Here is an 18,449-nt window from a genome sequence, read left to right as displayed (position 1 = left end):
AACACTCTACCTCTTGGGAAAGAAGAGCCAAGGAAGACAGGAAATGAAGTGAGATTCCAGGGCAAGTACTAGAGAGGATCAAGTGCATTGTGGCTGCCTGTGAGATTCATTGTCCAGGAATCAAATAAAGGTCTCCTACATGGGAGAATGATAATTATATGCCTTTTAACGTATATAAATTGTGTGACATCATCTCTTTGAGGCTCAGTTCACTATTTGTAAAAATAAAGCGAGTAGACAGCTAAGATTCTCTCAAGCCTGCTGGGCTCTTCAGATCTGGCTCCTATCTACAACTCAAGTCTTCTCTCCCTCTTGAAATAAGTGTTTTTGCCACCCTCAATTTAGGAAAGTTTCTGAAAGGTACCTTGCTCTTTCTGAGTCTTTAGACAATAATCTGCCCATAGTGCCTGGTCATACTTCACCTTTGTAAGACCCACTCATTCTTAAAGCCTGGGTTTAAAACATGGCCTTCTCTGCAATGCTTCTCCATTGTGGTTGTCACCCCAGTGCTAAATTTAATTCGTTCTCAGTCACCTCTAATTATTTCTTTCATTTTCAGTCTCAGCTTCAAGCCCTAATGCCGGGGGCTGTGTGTACTTTGTTCACCATGGCATCACTGGGTCCTGGAACAATTCCTGGTATTTTCTAAATACCCAAATATTTGTTAAATGAATAAATAATGAGATTGTGCTAAATAAGCTATCAAAAGCCTCAACACTGAAAGCAATTTCTAATTTCACCTGGATGGTTATTGCAAGCCAAATTAAATGTGCTAACATTTATTGCTCGTTTTACAAAAGCAAAAGAATCCCCAGTTTAAGCTTGTTCACCTTTCTCACTTTTTCTAAAACCCTCACATTGCTAATGGCAAAAGTGATAAATATCATTTTTGATAATTCAGATTATGCAACCACTCTTAAAATGATCATTTTATTCTACAACTATTTTTCACCATCCTCAAAGTAAACACTTATGAATTTAAAAAATAGATATGTTGAGGAATGGTCCATACTTCCCATCTTAAACTAAAATGAAAATAAGTGTACAAAGATACACAAACTGGTAAAAATATTTTCTCTAATATTAGTATTAATAATCTAATATTTAATCACTAATGACATGTATCAGGAGAAGTATGCATATGCCTTAAATCTATAACCCAAAATATGATAGATCAAATTGTTTAAAATTTGACATTGCTATAACTTTCCATATTCAGGTTGCAATTTTTCTCAAATTAGATTGATTGGTGGCCTACTAGATTTGAGAAAAGAAAGCCACTTTCAGGCAAGTGGCATAGACAATTAAGTTAGCAAAGCCTGGCACCTTATAGGAATGTTTTGTGCATAACAAAAGCCAATCAAAAACAGAATACCTGGCATTCTATGATGCTCACCTTCCCGATGCGAATAAGCAAATGTGGTAAAGAAAGCTGATGGTGCCTGGCTATCAAAGATATAGCACCTGGGGTCTTAAAGGCTTGAAGGTAAACAAGCAACAATCTAGTTCAGAAGTAACAAAGCTCATAAGGAAGAAGCATATCAGCCTGTGTGATCACGAGGTGCCGAAGGGATCAGTTATCAGGCATCAAAGAACAAAAAATCATATCATTGTGTGCTCACCTCCCTGATATGATCGCTGAAGACAAAGCGGGTGAACAAGCAAATGTGAAGAAAGCTGATGGTGCCCGACTATCAAAAGATATGGTGTCTGGGTTATTAAAGGCTTGAAGGTAAACAAGCAGCCATCTAGCTGAGAAGCAACCAAGCCCACATGGAAGAAGCACACCAGCCTGGGTGATCACACGGTGTCAGAGGGATCAGGTATCAGGCATCATCAGAACACAAAAACCATATCACTGTGAATGAGGGGTGGAGTGTGGAGTGGAGACCCAAAATTACATGAGCCCCTAATACAACAAGAAGCAGAGTTGTTTCTGTGATCTTTAGAATAGTGTCTGTGAGAGTATTATTGTTTCAAGAAGTTTGCTTGTCAAAGAAAAGCAAGCAAAGACAGGTTGGTTGTTAGAAGAGGTCTGCGAGTCCCAGGAGAATTGTGTGTGGGCGGCTTTGTTTGTGTGTTGCAAGTGGATGCTCCTGAAAATTAAGGGAAAGGGTAGAAGGAAAGGTTAAAGACACAGATGGCTGGAAAAAACCAGATGTAAAAAGGAGGAGACTTATAGTTGAAAACAAAAGCAATTAACCTAAGAAAATAATCAAATGACCAATAGCTCACTACCTGATAACCACAACATTCTTTACAAGATACTAAACCAAACACCAGTTCAGTTGCAGTCAAGTCAAGGTCAGTTCCAGCTCATGATGACCTCTGTGCTTTGAGTGGAACTGTGCTCCCTAGGGTTTTCAGAAGCAGACTGCCAGAACGTCCTACCCGGGCGCCTCTGAGTGGGTGAAAAGTGCCGACTTTCAGCTACTACAGAAACACAAACTGTTTGTACCACACAGGGTCACTACAGAAGATATCAGGTCCACCTTAAACAGCTTGGTCTCACGGGAGACATCATCACACACATAGGACAAATGAAGAGACAGAAGGAAAACAGCTACAGAAAGGCTGTGGAGTGCAGTGGACAATTCTCTCTCTGTTTTTTGCTTTCTGCTAATTGACCCAAGAAAGTCTACCATTCCTTGCTCCTATGTTAATGTTCAATTGACACTCGGTCTGTTATTCCACTATTGTGCTGAGAGAAATGACAGAACAAATTCCAAATTACGCAGATACCAAAGAAAAAAAGCATACAGCCAACACTTCCTTCATGTGCAAAACATGAAATTCCCTAGGAAAGATAAAAGAATTTACTAAAGGATGTACAGCTGAAGAATAAATACCATATATACTCAACTATAAGTCGACGTGAATATCAGCTGAGACACTTAATTTTACCACAAAAAAATGCATTAAAAAAATGCCGAAAAAAACTCAGCTTATACTCGAGTATATACAGTGGTTTTAATAATAAGAAATGTGTCTTTTCAAATGATTCAGATTACAATCAAAGGGTCTCTTAATCGATGCTGGCTCAGGAGCTCGGTCACCTAAAACACATTCTGGAAGGAAAGCATTATCAGCCCTTGGGAATAGGGTCAGATGTCACTTCTGACCTTCTTACCAAGGTACTGAGACCCAGATAAGCTCCAGTGAACACGCTAGGCCAGCATCGACGTCAATTTGAAGAGAGATGTTAGATGTTCTAAGGGGATGTATTCGTGAAAAGCACAGACACATGACAACTAAGTGCACAGGTCAAGTTAAAAATATGTCTGCAGCACATTTATTAAACATTGAATGTTATGTGGCAACATACCAAAAGCCTCAGTTTTAATCTAAAATGCTCCTAGCTAAGACTACAATTAAGATAGGAATTTACCTACATTGTGTTCACACAGATACACATGAAGGGGCTTAGAAAAGTTTGTGGGGAAACGAAATTAAATTAATAATAGAAAATTTCTATGAACTTTTTGAAGTTTCTTTCTGTGTATGTATGTGTGCTCTCTACACAAGTATACTTTAAAGAAAATCACTAAGGCAACCTTTAAAATTTCAATTTGAATTACTCATTTTATGCTGGTTCTGAGCATCTACTAACTACCTGATCACCATAAGAGGGAAACATATCAAAATACAGCATGATTAACAAGGAACCACAAAAAGATTCTTCTGAAAATAAGCAAGTAAAAATATCCAGAAAATTCTTGCTGTTCCACTGGCTGATGTAACTAAAAATGAACAAAAGAAAAACAACTCAATGCCAAGCCATTTCAGACCTACAGTGACCCTATGAAACAGAGCAGAACTGCCCCTGTGTGTTTTCAAGGTTGTGAATCTTTAGAGGACTAGAAAGCCTCATTTGTCTTTCAAAGCTGATGTAAAGCCTATGTAATTACCTGTAAGGCATTTCTAAAGCAAGCTCCATCCTATCATCAAGGCCCGTTGCCTTCTTTGCTTCCCCTGTTCCTGCCAACCCTGGAAGGTCACACAACCTCTTTTCTCCAAACCTAGAATATTGATCATTGTCTCAGAAAGGTACAGGGCCACTCTGATGGAATCCTTTACAGATTTTATGGCATAAATACAAATTGGCTTAAATGCACTTCATAATATATCCTTCCCATCTGTTAATTGCCTAGAACATAATACATTAGCTTCTAAACCATCTTCATATTTGGACTGGGTCTTTCTGATAACATTCTAGTTGTCCTAGCGAGATAGGACTGCAGATCCAAGCAGAAGGAACAGAGTGAGCCTGGGAGAGGAATATGAGAAGGTCTCCAGAGGCAGTAATAAGTAGTTAAATGTGTTCAATTGAAGGGGAAGTAAAAATACTTATAGCAAGTTAGTATACTTCTCTTGCAGAATGCTATTTAGTCAACTTCTTGTTCCACTTAATATTTTTCTATTTAATCATGTGAAATTGGCTTTGCTTAGTGTGAGTGTTAAAAATTATTTTTGCTGAATATACATTTATAATACATATTACAAATTGTATTATCACAAATATCTCCACTGAATCAGTAGGAAAATAATACTTCTACAAATCAAAGTAGGTACATTTTATAGGTACAAAGCAAGTGGCATAGTGGGTTACACATTGAGCCACTAACTGCAGGGTCATTGGTTGGAAACCATTCCTCAACAAACGATGAGGCTTTCTACTCCCATAGAGTTACAGTCTCGTAACCCACAGGGGTTTCTACCCTAGTTCTTCTACCGTGTATAGGGTCACTATGAGGCAGAATCAACCCAAAGGCAATGAGTTGATTGAGAAACAAGCTCACACAAAGAAAATGAATTTTCATTCTGTTTATTCATAGCATTGATATTTTATAAATAAAATGAAAGCACCAGCAACTCTGTGGCAATTTGCTAATAGTAGCATGGAATCAAAACGTCTACATGTCCAAAAAAGGAACTACAGTAATATTAATTGTGTTCAATCATTTTATTCATCAAGATTAACACAGCCCATACCTGCTACTTTCTTTATCAGGTAGTCTTCTGAGACATTCAGTTTAGTTGTTCTTAACATGGGAGAGAAGCGATCATGAAAACACCAATAACAAGACTTGCAAACAAGATCTCTGGGTGGCACGAATGGTTTGCACTGGATTAGAAGCCCAAATCTTGGCAGATTGCACCACCGAGCGGCACCATGGGAGAAAGGTGTAGTGATTTGCTCAGTGTAAGACTGACCACCAAGGAAGACCATGGCGCAGCTCTACTCTGGAATGCAGAGTCGCCTAGTGTTGGAACCACCTCAAAAGCAAAGGGTTCATTTATTTATTTTTTGTTTTAAATTCCACAGAACTTGTTTGTTATATAGGGGTAAGCTTATTAATAAAAATCCTCAGTAGATTTAGAATCTTGAGATACAACATAGGAGTACTTATAACCAGTTTAGCCCTTACAGCTTTGACTTGTGTCAACAAAAATGTCTAAATTTGAATTTTTATTCTCTTAAATAGGATAAGCAATGTAGCATATAAAGAAATAATTCATAGCAATATTAGCTGAAACAAAGCTTAAACCAGAGCTGTGAGACTTTCCTATTTCCCCAATAGGTGTTACTTTGTGTCTGTCTGCCCTTCCTTCCCTCCCTTTGCCTTGTCTCTCTTTCTTTCTTTCCACTTGGACACTGCACATTGGTGCCCTCGTTATCTGAGTGTAGACAAGGAACTACTGAAACTTTCCACTGTATTTATAACTTGATTCATCCTTTAGGCCATCAACTGTTTTTAAAAAAATAAAAATTCACTCTGGTTTAAAGCAGTTGTAACCAAGACAGTGAAAACTTGCTGAGTCCTGAATGCTTGATGAGCTATAACACAGGCATTAAAGGTTACAAGGGAAAGGAGGGGAGGTTATGTAGATGTGTACAGGAAAACTAATATAAAACTCCTATCAGCTTCCTGTTTAATCTTCAAATTCAAGGACAAAATTTTCATAGAAGGGTGGTTGCTCTTAGTTTCTGTAGAGTTAATTCCATATAGATGGGTAGAGTATAGAATAAAAGTTTAATCTAATCCAAAGTACCTTAAAATAGACAATCCTTATTTAGGTGATTAAGATTAATGCTTTAAACTCAATGTATATCTGTTGACTATAGTGATACTTGTTCTAGAAAGTTTTTCCTCTAAGAAACATCCTGCTATTGAAGAAAAAGAAGAAGAAAACCCCTAGAAATATGTGTCGAGAGTTTCTATATCTTCACTTTCTTAGCCATGTATGTGTAATTCTACCCCTAGAGCAGGGGTTCTCAATCTGTGGGTCACAACCCCTTTAGTGGTTGATCAACCATTTCACAGGGTCACTGGATTCAAAACAGTAGCAAAACTACAGTTATGAAGCGAAAATCATTTTATGGTTGGGGGGTCACCACAACATGAACTGTATTAAAGGGTCGCGGCATTAAGAAGGTTCAGAACCACTTCCCTAGAGGTTAACAAATGATTTCTTCCAGTGTGTAAATCATATCAAAGAAAACATCTATATAATCAATAGCAATAATTTTCTTGGCTTATAAACCTAAAAAGAGAAAGTATTATCTTTTAAATCCACTATTTTAAATGATAACACATACCTACTTCATGACATTTCTGAGCTGATTAATATGATTTTTTAAGGGGAATAGTCACAGAACTATAAACTCTCTTCTTGTCACTGCTCAATCTAAATTCCAAACAAAAAAGTTGTATACAAAACAAATTAATTTTAAATTGAATTTTTTCAGGCTCAAATCCCAAGTCTACATTCTGTACTCTTCATCCTCCCAACTAGTATTTAATATTTTCAAAACTACAACACTAACTGCTGAAGACTGCATCAGTGCTTAGGAGGAAACTCAGTTATGGGTTTGCATGTTTTAATAACTGGTCTGCCTCACTTTTATAACTAGGGGTTACTCAAAACCTGTGAACAAATTACTGTTATTTAAAGACATTTAAAAAAATAATTCTAAGCAAAGATGGACTTTTATAATGCATAGAAATATAAAATTATTTACTCAGAGCTCCCAGATCACTTCTAAGAATGAGTTTATAGAAGGGTGCTTCAAAAAAGTTTGTGAAAAAGTGCAATGAAATAATAGGATTTTTTTTCATGAACTTTTTGAAGTCCCCCTTCTACTAGTAACATGACATAACTTTACAAATCCCACTTCAAAGGTTAGTTTTAAATGAAAGATCATTTATGTTTCTATTAAAACAATAAAAAATGTTAAAAGAAATGTTCCTAACCCATATGCCTCTATGTTTGGTATTTCACTGATATTTCAGAATTTTAAACTTTCATGCATATCAGATATTGCGATGCGTGAGGATTATTACATACAAAGCCACACAAACACGAGGATATTTGGAAAGTAGACCATTCAGGCTAATGCAGTGCCTGCCCCTGACTTCCAATAGAGACTGCTACTAAATAAATCACAATTGGCATTTAAGTGCAGTGGTTATAAGTTATGAACATTAATTACCCTTACAAACAATGGTTCCTTCACCTGTTAAGTGGCCATAAATTAATAATGTAAAGCCCAGTGCTTGGCATATAGTACCTGCTCAATACGTCTTTAGTGCTTATGATACTCATATTAATATTTTAATACCAGTTCCTATTTAAGCTGTGTTATTTTAATATGGAGCCTTATCCCTGTGTTTCATTCATATCTTTAAGAGTTTCGCCACTCACTTGCCGCAGATACTAAAAAATGTTTCAAAATTTTAAAAACATGTTCAGATCTGAAAGATTGAGGTCATTTCATATCTGGAGCTGTACAAATCGGTCTTTATATGAATTATGTTTAAGGATATGCTTAAACTTGTGATTGTTTTCTGGAATATAATGATACACTGATTCCATTTAACGAACCCATAACCTATCGCCTTTCCATTATAAAGATATGTTAGGCTTATACCTACCTTTAAGACATGAGTCATCCTTCCAGAGTTGGGGAAACTGATGGAAAGATGACTAAATGATTCAGCATGCTGCAGCAAAATGAGCTGGTCATGAATTTGTAATTTCCAGTTCTGTTAGGTGTCCTGGCCCTGGTGGCTCTGGAGGCCTGCACTGCATATATCACACTTGATACTCCAATCAACACATTTTGTTTTAAAAAAAGAGTCATGATGCTTTCCCTTCAGGTGTGTTTCGAGAAGCAGAATTATTTCATCCTACGAGACAGCAGGCTCAAAAGCTGGTCAACTTTAAAGTGTCTCGTAGTAAGCTTCATCAAGCTCCACTTAGGTCTGGGGTGACTCTTAACACTGAAGTCATTTGTAAGGCTGACGATGGGAAAGGTCTAGCTCTAGAGCAAAAGAAAACCAGAAAGAGGGCAGAGAAAGCCAGATGGGGAAATGGGTATGGATGGTGCCCTCAGGCCAACACTGATCTTTACCAGCAAATAAGCTAACCAAGCAAATGAGCCTCACAGGTCAGAAAGGCTGACTAGCATTTGCAGAATATAGTCTGATGTAGCCTTATATATAGAAAGTCCTGCTATCCAGAATAAGCAAAAGTCTTTTTCTAAGTGCCCCTGTTCATCCTACAAAGCATTTTTACTATATTCATCAAATGCGGCCTTCATTTTAAAAAGACAAATATCTCAACCCAGAGAAATGCCTCCCCCCCGCCCTATTGGATCACAAATATGAAGAAAATATATATTATGAATTAGACGTTTTCATCTAAAACTGCACCATCTGAAATGCTGGGAAAGCACATCCATTTTGTCACCACAGACAGTCATTCCACCCAGCATTTTCTGAGAACGGGACTAAGAAGTGTGCCAGGATGTGTAAAATGAAATGGCCATTCTCTATGAAGTTCAATTTCCTCCTTCAATAGCTTGGATCTCTTTCAGTTTGGCGTAGTGACGTAACTCCCACTCACACACAACATCTACTCAGCAGTGAGCCTGTAAAGAACTATCCAAAATGGACTTAGGAAGCAACTAGGGTGACAAAGTATGGCCTTCCATGAATTCATCTTTTTCTAGGTTATGTCTTGTGGAACCCCAGATTTTCCCAAACCTGGGGAAAGGGGAAGAAAATGAAGAGAGGAGCGCAATCCAGAGTGTGAATTCTGGGGTAACAGTATAGTATTAAGATACATTTTTATAGCCACCCAGAGCCTGGAGGTCAGTAGGGGAGAGGGCGAGGGCTGGGAAAACAACCATCAACAAGGATGTTTCAGGGCCTGGCCCAGGGGGATGCCTCCTAGGTGGAGAGTTCAGGCTCAAGGGCAGCCCAGCTGGGCTTTCCAAAGGCTGCAGCATGGCCATCACCCAGCCCTGGTCGCGCTGCCCCCGCCCGCCCGAAACCCGGGCGCTTCGGCCACGCTCGCGTTTCGCTTATATAAAGAGATGCTTACAGTCCAGGTGCTTTTTCTTGGGGCCCATCACTTCATGAGTGGTGGCTTTGCAGACCGCTCTCGCCACAGCGGAGCCTGTCACGCTGTACTGAGCGGCAGCGATCCGATCCGTGAGCGTTTGGCCCGACATCTTCTCCGGCCAAGTCTACTGCCTCCTCTTCTGCAGAAAAGAAGGGGAGACGGTCCCTCTTTAACCCGCAGACCCTACCCTCAATGCACCTAGGCCTAGCCTCCTGCAGCTGCAGGGCGGCTCTCTCCTCATCTGGCCTCACCCGGGGACCCTCCAACATGCTAAACCCGCACGGACTGCTCGGTCCAGGGGGTCTTGGGGGCGAGGGGACCCTCAGCGGGCCCCAGGCCGGGTCAGTCCCGGCATCCTGACACCATGCCCTCCCCAGTCTCCGCCGCCAGCCTCAACCCTACAGCGCCTCCCCCCGCCCCCCACCGGGTATCAATCTGCACTTTCCCAGCAACCTGATTCCTGAGAAGCCCACCCGTCCGAGTTAACCAGCCCCCCTCCAGCACCGCGCCCACCGGGGCTCACCTCTCACCTCCCACCTCCCCACAGCCGCGGCCGCCGCGTTTCCTCCGGGAAGATGTGAAAGCTTTGGAGAATGAATCGGATACCCAGCCCCGGCTGCCTCCCGCCTCCTCCTTCTCCTCGTGCTACTGCAGCAATAGGTCCGTCCTCCCTCGGCCGCGGTGGAGATTATCCTAGCATCGCGCCATGTTATGCCCTCGCCTCCCCTGCCAGCCTCGCCGCCTTCTCCAAAGCCTTGCCCAGGCGCGGCGTCGTCTCCCCCCCCCCCCCCCGTCCTTCCCCCTCCCCGCGCCCTCGTCCCCAAATTCCCGCCGCAGGGATTGCACCGAGGTTCTGCGGAGGCGCTGGAGTCTCCGCGCGCCTCACCCTTCCCGGCAGCAGCCTGGGCACCGCTGACAGCCCAGCCCAGCCCAGCCCAGCCCAGCCCCCAGCCCGCCCGCCCGCCCGCCCCAGCGCGCCGCGGAGCTGTCACCCGGTCCCTGCCCTTCTCTGCGCCCCAGGATTATCCGCTCCAGATCCCGGGGCGGCCCCGGCGCTGGGGAGGAGGCCGCGGGACTCGACCCACCCCCGGAGCGGCGCCGCCCGCCGCGAGATGCGCTGACCCTGGGCCGCCGCGGGCAGCGTGCTGGGTAGGTGTACGCGGCCGGCGGCGCGCGCCCGGTGTCCCCCGGCGCGACGACGCCAGCCCGGGATCGGCCTTTCCCTCGACCAGCCTCCGCCCTCAGCTCCAAGGTCCCTGCGCCCGCCGCCCCGGAGCCCCGGGAGTCAGTACCCGCTCGCCGCCGCCGCCAGCGCCGCCGCGTCTCTCCAGCGCTCCGCGCGGCGTCCTCCTCCCCGCCCCCACCTCAGCTGTGGCTCCTCCGTGGAGTCAGGTGACGGCGACGGACGAACCCGGGCGCACCCTCCGCGGAGCGCCCCGCGGCCCCCTCCCAGTTACTCACACACGCCGCCCCCCGGGGCCGCGAGCTGAGAGGCGAGGGTGCGGTGTGCACGAGCACCGCGGGCAGGCACCAGGGAGAGGAGGGGAGCGCGGAGAGGCCGCCCGCCAGCTCGGCACCGGGCGCACGCGGGGAGCGCACGCACTGCGCACACCTGCCCGCGGGCCGGAGGATGCGCCGGCGCCGGCGGGGGCGGGGGCGCCTCCGGGAGACTGGTGCTCGGGTTCTAGACCTTGAAGGCCAAAGCAAGGGCGGCGGCGCGCGGGGCCTGGCAGAAGAAGGCTGCCCCTTCTCCCAGCTACTCGGCGTCCGACACGCCCGCTCGTCCAAGCCTTCGGTGGCACAGATGGGCAGGGCGGATTTTAAATGTCAGATTTTGCTAGCCAGCCACACCCGCTACCTGTGCGTCCTCAGCCGCCGCACCCGGGGACATCAGCTTGTCTCCGTTACAGCTGAGAGCCAAAGTGGGCGAGTAATTTTCTCTACTTTCAACTTAAGGTCTGCTGCAGGGACAATTAGCAGAAGCTTTAATTAAGTCCCAGATTGCATTTGGCCGTATTCACTGACAGGTGTTTGGGTAAACCTCTTTCAGCCCCATTAAAGGGTCAACTTCTACCAATAATACATAGCATTTGAACGTCTTACATATCTTTGGGGTTTTTTTAAAAAAAAAAACAAAACATTTCATTGCGTTTGGGGTAAAAGTTTACACAGGAAGTCACGCTCCAATTTGATCATTTCCACACAAATTGTTCAATGACATCAATTGCATTCTCCACAATATGTCAACATTCTATTTGTGTTCTGGTTGTTCCATATTCTGGCCCAGCTCCCCTGCCCCTTTATCATCTATGCCTTAGAGTCAAAGTTGGCCTTTTGTGTGATACAGATGGTTTTTATTTTTCATTTGTCAGGGGCTCAACGCTTTATTTTTTAATGAGTAAGTTATTAACATTTATATTTATTTATATCATTAAAAGTTCATTTTATTGGGGCTCTTACAACTCTTATTCATCAATTATATCAGATATATTAGTACACACATTGCCATCATTCTTTTCTAGATATTTACTTTCTTTTTTGTAATCTCTTTTTAAAAATTTTATTAGGGGTTCATATAACTCTTATAACAGTCCATACCATCAATTGTGTAAAGCACATTTGTAGATTCATTGCCCTCATCATTCTCAAAACATTTGCTCTCCACTTAAGCCCCTGGCATCAGGTCCTCAATTCCCCCCCCCCTTCCCACGCCCGCCTCCCTCATGAACCCTTGATAATTTATAAATTATTATTTTGTCATATCTTGCCCTATCCGACGTCTCCCTTCACCCACTTTGCTGTTGTAAGTCCCCCAGGGAGGAGGTCACATGTAGATCCTTGTAATCTGTTTCCTCTTTCCAAGCCACCCTCCCTCTACCCTCCCAGTATCCCCATTCACACCTCTGGTCTTGAAGGGATTATCAGCCCTGGATTCCCTGTTTTTCCAGTTCCTATCTGTACCAGTGTACATCCTGTGGTCTAGCCAGACTTGCAAGGTAGAATTGGGATCATGATAGTAGGGTGAGGGGAAGGAAGCATTTAGGAACTAGAGGAAAGTTGTATTTTTCATTGCTGCTACATCGCACCCTGAGTGGCTCATCTCCTCCCTGAGGCCCTTCTGTAAGGAGGTGTCTAGTAGCCTACAAATAGGCTTTGGGTCTCCACCCCACACTGCCCCCCTCATTCACTATGGTAAGGTTTTTTGTTCTGATGATGCCTGATACCTGAGCCCTTCAACACCTTGTGATCGCACTGGCTGGTGTGCTTCTTCCATGTGGGCTTTGTTGCTTCTGAGCTAGATGGCCACTTGTTTACCTTCAAGCCTTTAAGACCTCAGACTCTATCTCTTTTGATAGCTGGGCACCATCAGCTTTCTTCACCACAATTGCGTATGCACTTGCTTTGTCTTCAGCGGTTGTGTTGGGAAGGTGAACATCATAGATTGCCAATTTAATAGAAGAAAGTATTCTTGCATTGAGGGAGTACTTGAGTGGAGGCCCAATGTCCATCTGCTTCCTTAATACTAAACCTAGAAATATATGCACATAGATCTATTTCCCCATCACCATATATAAATATATTTACACATGTACATGTCTTTATCTAGACCTCTATAAATGCCCTTTGCCTCCCAGTTCTTTCCTCTATTTCCTTTGACTTTCCTCCTGTCCCACTATCATGCTCAGTCCCCACCAGGGTTTCAGCAATTCCTCTTGGTTACATTACCCTTGATCATGTCCCACCAGGTCTCCCCTACCCTCCTCACCACTGATTTGGATCACTTGTTGTTCCCTTGTCCCTGGGTTTGTTAACACCACTACCTTTCCCACCACCTCCCCCTCTCTCATGTCCCCCCAGAACTGTTGGTCCCATTGTTTTCTCCTCCAGATTATTTATCCAACCTATCTTATTTAGACAGACCTATGGAGATAATAACATGCACAAAAACAAGACAGAGCAAAACCAAGCAACAATATACAGCAAAGCAATGACAACAACAACAAATCAATGACAAAAAATAACAAAACACAACAAGAAAGAAAAGCTTGTAGTTAGTTCAAGGATTGTTTGTTGGCCTTTAGGAGTGTTTTCCAGTCCAGTCTGCCGGGGCACCGTGCCCTGGCCCATAGTCCACCTTCTGCATTCCCTCGGGACCTCACCGCTCCATTCCCCGCTGCTCTGTCTCACTCCCTCAGTGCCTTGCCTCGCTGTGGCGGGATCAGATCCGGTGCAATTCCCACACTGTGTCTCTGGTGTTGTCCCCTGTTGGGCTATGGGTCAGTGAGGGGTGTCATGTCTGCTAGTGGGGCCAGCCATGTGGTCCTCTCTGTCGACTGGCTGTTCTAATTGGGAACATCGTCCTCACGGTCTGTTGGGCCAGGATGTGCTCCACTCTCTCTTCCTCCCCCTTCAGATACAGATGGTTTTAAAGTAGAGAACTTGCCATAAATACACATATATACCTCTCTGCTATATCACCCTAAGGTGAGTGGGAAAGAATGTCTCAGGGAAGTAGTTTCAGGCTGTCCTCTGGTGTCTACTGATCCAGTAAGTCTGACATTGTATTTTATTTTTTAAAGAATCTGAGTTTGGGTCTATATTTTTTTCTACCATGATCCAGGACTTTCTACGTAATTTAAATCTGGCAAGAACAGTCACTTGTAGCCAAGTACCATCTGGTTCTCCTAGTGTCCCAATAGTTTAAGCCATGACTGCCTGCTGTAGACTTGATTTCTCTTTGGCTACCTTATTACTCTGTTGCTACTGGCAAGTAGATTCTGATAGTTCATCCAATAGATGGCCACAAGCTTTTAAAACTCCAGATGTTACTCATTACATAAGGAACCCCCCCCCCCGAAGTCAAACTCACTGCCATTGAGTCAATTGCTGACTCATAGTGGCCCCCTGTGGGTTTCCAAGACTGTAACTGTGGGAGTAGAAAGCCCAGTCTTTCACCAGTGAAGCTCCTGGTGGTTTCCAACTACTGACCATGAGGATCAAGGTGCAAGGCTTAACTACTATAGCACCAGGGCGCTCCGTTTACCCTAGTACAGAGAACATGAATTGCGTGAAGTATGTTATGCCCTGGTGGTACAGTGAGTTACAGGTTGGGCTGCTAATCACAAGGTCACAAGTTGGAAACCACCCACTCCACTGGAAAATGTTGAGGCTTTCAACTGTCATACAGAGTTACGGTCATGAAAACCCGTAAGGGCAGCTCTGTCCCATCTGTAAGGGCACTGTGAGTTGGACTTGACACCATGTTGTGAGTTTGGAGTTGGATATTATACCAATTAGTTGTCGCACGAGATTATGCTCAAAAGCCATCCAACCCAGAAAACCAGTCTTGGAAGGTATGTCTGAGGAGTCTTTCTATCTTTGTTTGCCATGATCATATATGCCTGGAAACACTATTTTTATTTACATGTTCATAAGTCACTCCTCTATTTCCCCCTTCTCTACAGCTGCTTCTCCTCATACACTTATATGGCTATACCCATACGTATGTGCTCAAACATTTGTTTTTTCATCTCTGTTGGAGTTGTGCCATTTTAAGCTATTCAGATTCAAATAAACCAAACTCACTATTATCGAGTTGATTTGAACTCATGGTGAGTCTAGAACAGTTTCGAACTGCCCCTGTGGGTTTCTTCTTTCTCCCATGGAGTGGCTAGTGGTTTTGAACTGCTGGCTTTGAGATTAGCAGCCCAATAAATAATCACTGCCCTATCAGGACTCCTTTTTATACAAATATATATTAAATTCTTTATTACAGTGGAATCAGTGACTTTGGTTATGCTGTGCTCACTACACTCACATCTGGTGCTACTTTTCCCATTTCCAAAATTAAAAAATACCTCCCATCTAAGGAGCCATAGTGGCATAGGATTACAGTTGGGTTGCTAACCACAAGATGAGAAGTTCTAGACAACTAGCTAGATAATCCTTGGAAGAAAGTGAGACTTTCTACTCCTGTAAAGATTTACGCTCTTGGAAAACCATAGGCACAGTTCCACTCTGTCATACAGGATCACTATGAGTCAGAACAGGCCTAATGGCAGTGAGTTTCCATTGGTTTTGAACCAGCTACCATCTATGTACAAAAGAAAACTTCACTGTGCTCATATGGAACTTGTGCATGGATCAAGAGCCGGGCTTTTGAACAGGGCAGGAGGGATTTAAAATCACAAAGTTGCGCATTGTATTTTCATACCATATTTACTTAACCTGCATGCTGAGCAAATCATTAAAGAAGCTGTGTTCTATGAAGAAGAATGTGGTATCAGGATTGGAGGAAGCTTATTAACAACCAGCAGTATGTAGATGACGCAACTGTACTTGCTGAAAGTGAAGAAGGCTTGAAGGATTTTCTGATGAAGATCAAGGATTAGAGCATTCAATATGGAGTACAACTCAATGTAAAAAAAAAAAAAGATTCTCACAACTGGACTTAAGTAACATCATGACAAGTGGAGAAAAGATTGGTGTTGTGAAGGATCTCACTTAGATTGGATATACAATCAATGCTCATGAACCCAGCAATCAAAACACATACCACACATTAAAACCAATATATATATATATATATATATATATATATATATATATATATATATATATATATATATATATATGTGTGTGTGTGTACCATATTGAATGAAGGGGGATGAGCAGAGTGGAGACCCAAGGCTCAAGTGTCGGCCATTGGAGACCCCCTCATAGAGGGGTTTAGGAGAGATGGGTCAGTCAGGGTGCGAGGTAGTACCGATGAAGAACACAGCTTTCTCCCAGGTCCTGGATGCTTCCTCCCCCCCAACTACCATGATCCGAATTCTACCTTGCAGGACTGGATAGGGCAGAGGTTGTACACTGGTGCATATGGGGGCTGGAGGCACAGGGAATCCAGGGTGGATGATACCTTCAGGACCAAGGGTGTGAGGGGCGATGCTGGGAGAGTGTAGGGAGAGTGGGTTGGAAAGGGGGAACTGATTACAAGGATCCACAAGTGACCTCCTCCCTGGGAGATGGACAGCAGAGAAGTGGGGGAAGGGAGACTCTGGATAGGGCAAGATATGACAAAATAACGATGTATAAATTACCAAGGGCCCATGAGGGAGGGGGGAGCGGGGAGGGAGGGGGGAAAAAGAGAACCTGATGCAGAGGGCTTAAGTGGAGAGCAAATGCTTTGAGAATGATTGGGGCAGGGAATGTGCGGATATGCTTTATACAATTGATGGATGTATATGTGTGGATTGCTTATGGTTGCATAGAATTCCATACTCATTCGTGGTGATGAGCACTCTGGCTGTATCCATGTTTTGCTGTGGCAAATAAAGCTCTAACGAATATAAGTATGCATGTGTCTGTTCATGCCATTATTATTAATTCTCTAGCATATACAAAGGAACTTCAAAAGTTCATGGGAAAATTCAATTATCTTTTAATTCCATTTTGCACAAACTTTTTGAATCTCCCTCGGAATTGGATTGCTAGATCATTTGTTGGCATTGAGTCCCTTCCTACTCATAGTGGTCCTCGCACAGCAGATTAAAACACTGACTAATTCTGCAGCACCCTCACAAGGTCAGGCCCATTCTTAGAGCCCCTTGTTGATTCTAGGTAGCTCTCTGGTTGCCCTTCTTACAAAACAAGTCTGTCCCTTATCACAGTCAATAGTATTTTCAGATTATAAGCCAACAGCATGATTGAAAGACATCAATTTTTCTTCAGTCTTCCTTATTCAGTTTCCAACATACACATGCATATGAAGTAAATGGAAACATAAGGGCTTGAATTAGGCAGACTTTAGCCCTCAAAGTGACATCCTTGCTTTTCAACACTTCAAAGAGGTTCTGTTCAACAGAGTTTCCCAGTGCAATGTGCCTTTTGATTTTTAACTGCTGCTTCCATGAGCATTGATTGTGGATCCAAGTGGAATGAAATCCTTCACAGCATCAACCTTTTCTTCATTTTTCATCATGCTACCCATTTGGTCCCGTAGAGAAATTCTGTTTCCTTTACATTGAATTGTTATCCATTTTGAAGACTCTAGTGCTTGATCTTCTTCAGTAAGTGCTTCAAGTTCTCCTGGCTTACAGTGATGGAGGTTGTCTCATCTGCATATCACTGGCTCTTAATGCACCCACCTCCACTCCTGATGCCTTCATATAGTTCAACGTACTGGATTACCTGCTTAGTATACAGATTTAATAAGTATGGCAAAAGGATGCCTCACTCCTTTCTTGATTTAAAACTATTCATTATCTCTTTGCTGTCTTTGAACACCTACCTCTTCATCTAGGCACAGGTTCTGTAGGAACACAGTGAAGTGTTCTGGAATGTCCACTCTTTGCAATGGTATCCATATTTTCCTATGGTTCACAATTGACATTTTCATTTTTATTGTTTCCTCATTCATGAGCGTAGAATGTCTTACCATATTTGATGGTCTCTTTCAGTCTCTTGTGTTTTATAATTTTCACTGTGCAATTGTCTCATGTCACTGGCTAGGTTAATTCCTAGGTATTTTATTGTTTGGGATGCTATTATAAATGCTACTGTTTAATGATTTTGTTTTTCTTTTTTTGCCTAGAGTACTCTTAAATGTAGAACCCAACTGATTTTTGTGTGTCGATTTTTTACCCTGCATTGTTGCTAAATCTTTCTCTTAATTCTAGCAGCTTTCTTGTGGAAACTTTAGGATCTTCTATGCATAGAATCAAGGAGTCTTGGAGAAGTAGTAGATTACATGTTGGGCTGCTAACTGCAAGGCCCAAGGTTGAAACCCCCTAGCCACATCATGGGGAGAAGATGTGCCAGTCTGCTTCCATAGCGGTTACAGCCTTGAAAACCCTCTGAGGCAAGTCTTCTCTGTCCTTCAGCTCCAGTATAGATTAGTATAGACTTGCTGGCAATGGGTTATATATAGAATCTTGTCATCCGCAAATAGTTTTTTAAATTTCTTTTTAATTTTTATTTCTTCTTTTCCTATTTAGATACCTTTTATTTTCCTTTTTTGCTGTATTTTTCTGGTTAAG

General features: G+C 43.0%; 1 protein-coding gene across 1 annotated transcript in view; it reads right to left on the bottom strand.

The window, feature by feature from the left end:
* SNAP91 (synaptosome associated protein 91) overlaps positions 1 to 10,878 on the bottom strand; it is a 150,166-nt gene extending 139,288 nt beyond the window's left edge. Inside the window, exons 1-2 of the mRNA XM_075554822.1 lie at positions 10,704 to 10,878; positions 9,391 to 9,550 (exon numbers count right to left, since the gene is read on the bottom strand). Of these exons, the coding sequence (XP_075410937.1) occupies positions 9,391 to 9,520 (130 nt within the window). The 5' untranslated portion in view covers positions 9,521 to 9,550; positions 10,704 to 10,878. The remainder of the gene's footprint in view (positions 1 to 9,390; positions 9,551 to 10,703) is intronic.
* Between the last annotated feature and the right edge of the window lie 7,571 nt (positions 10,879 to 18,449).

The sequence above is a fragment of the Tenrec ecaudatus genome, chromosome 7 (genome assembly GCF_050624435.1).
Source record: "Tenrec ecaudatus isolate mTenEca1 chromosome 7, mTenEca1.hap1, whole genome shotgun sequence".
Taxonomy (NCBI): domain Eukaryota; kingdom Metazoa; phylum Chordata; class Mammalia; order Afrosoricida; family Tenrecidae; genus Tenrec; species Tenrec ecaudatus.
This window is presented reverse-complemented; position numbering and strand designations above follow the sequence as displayed.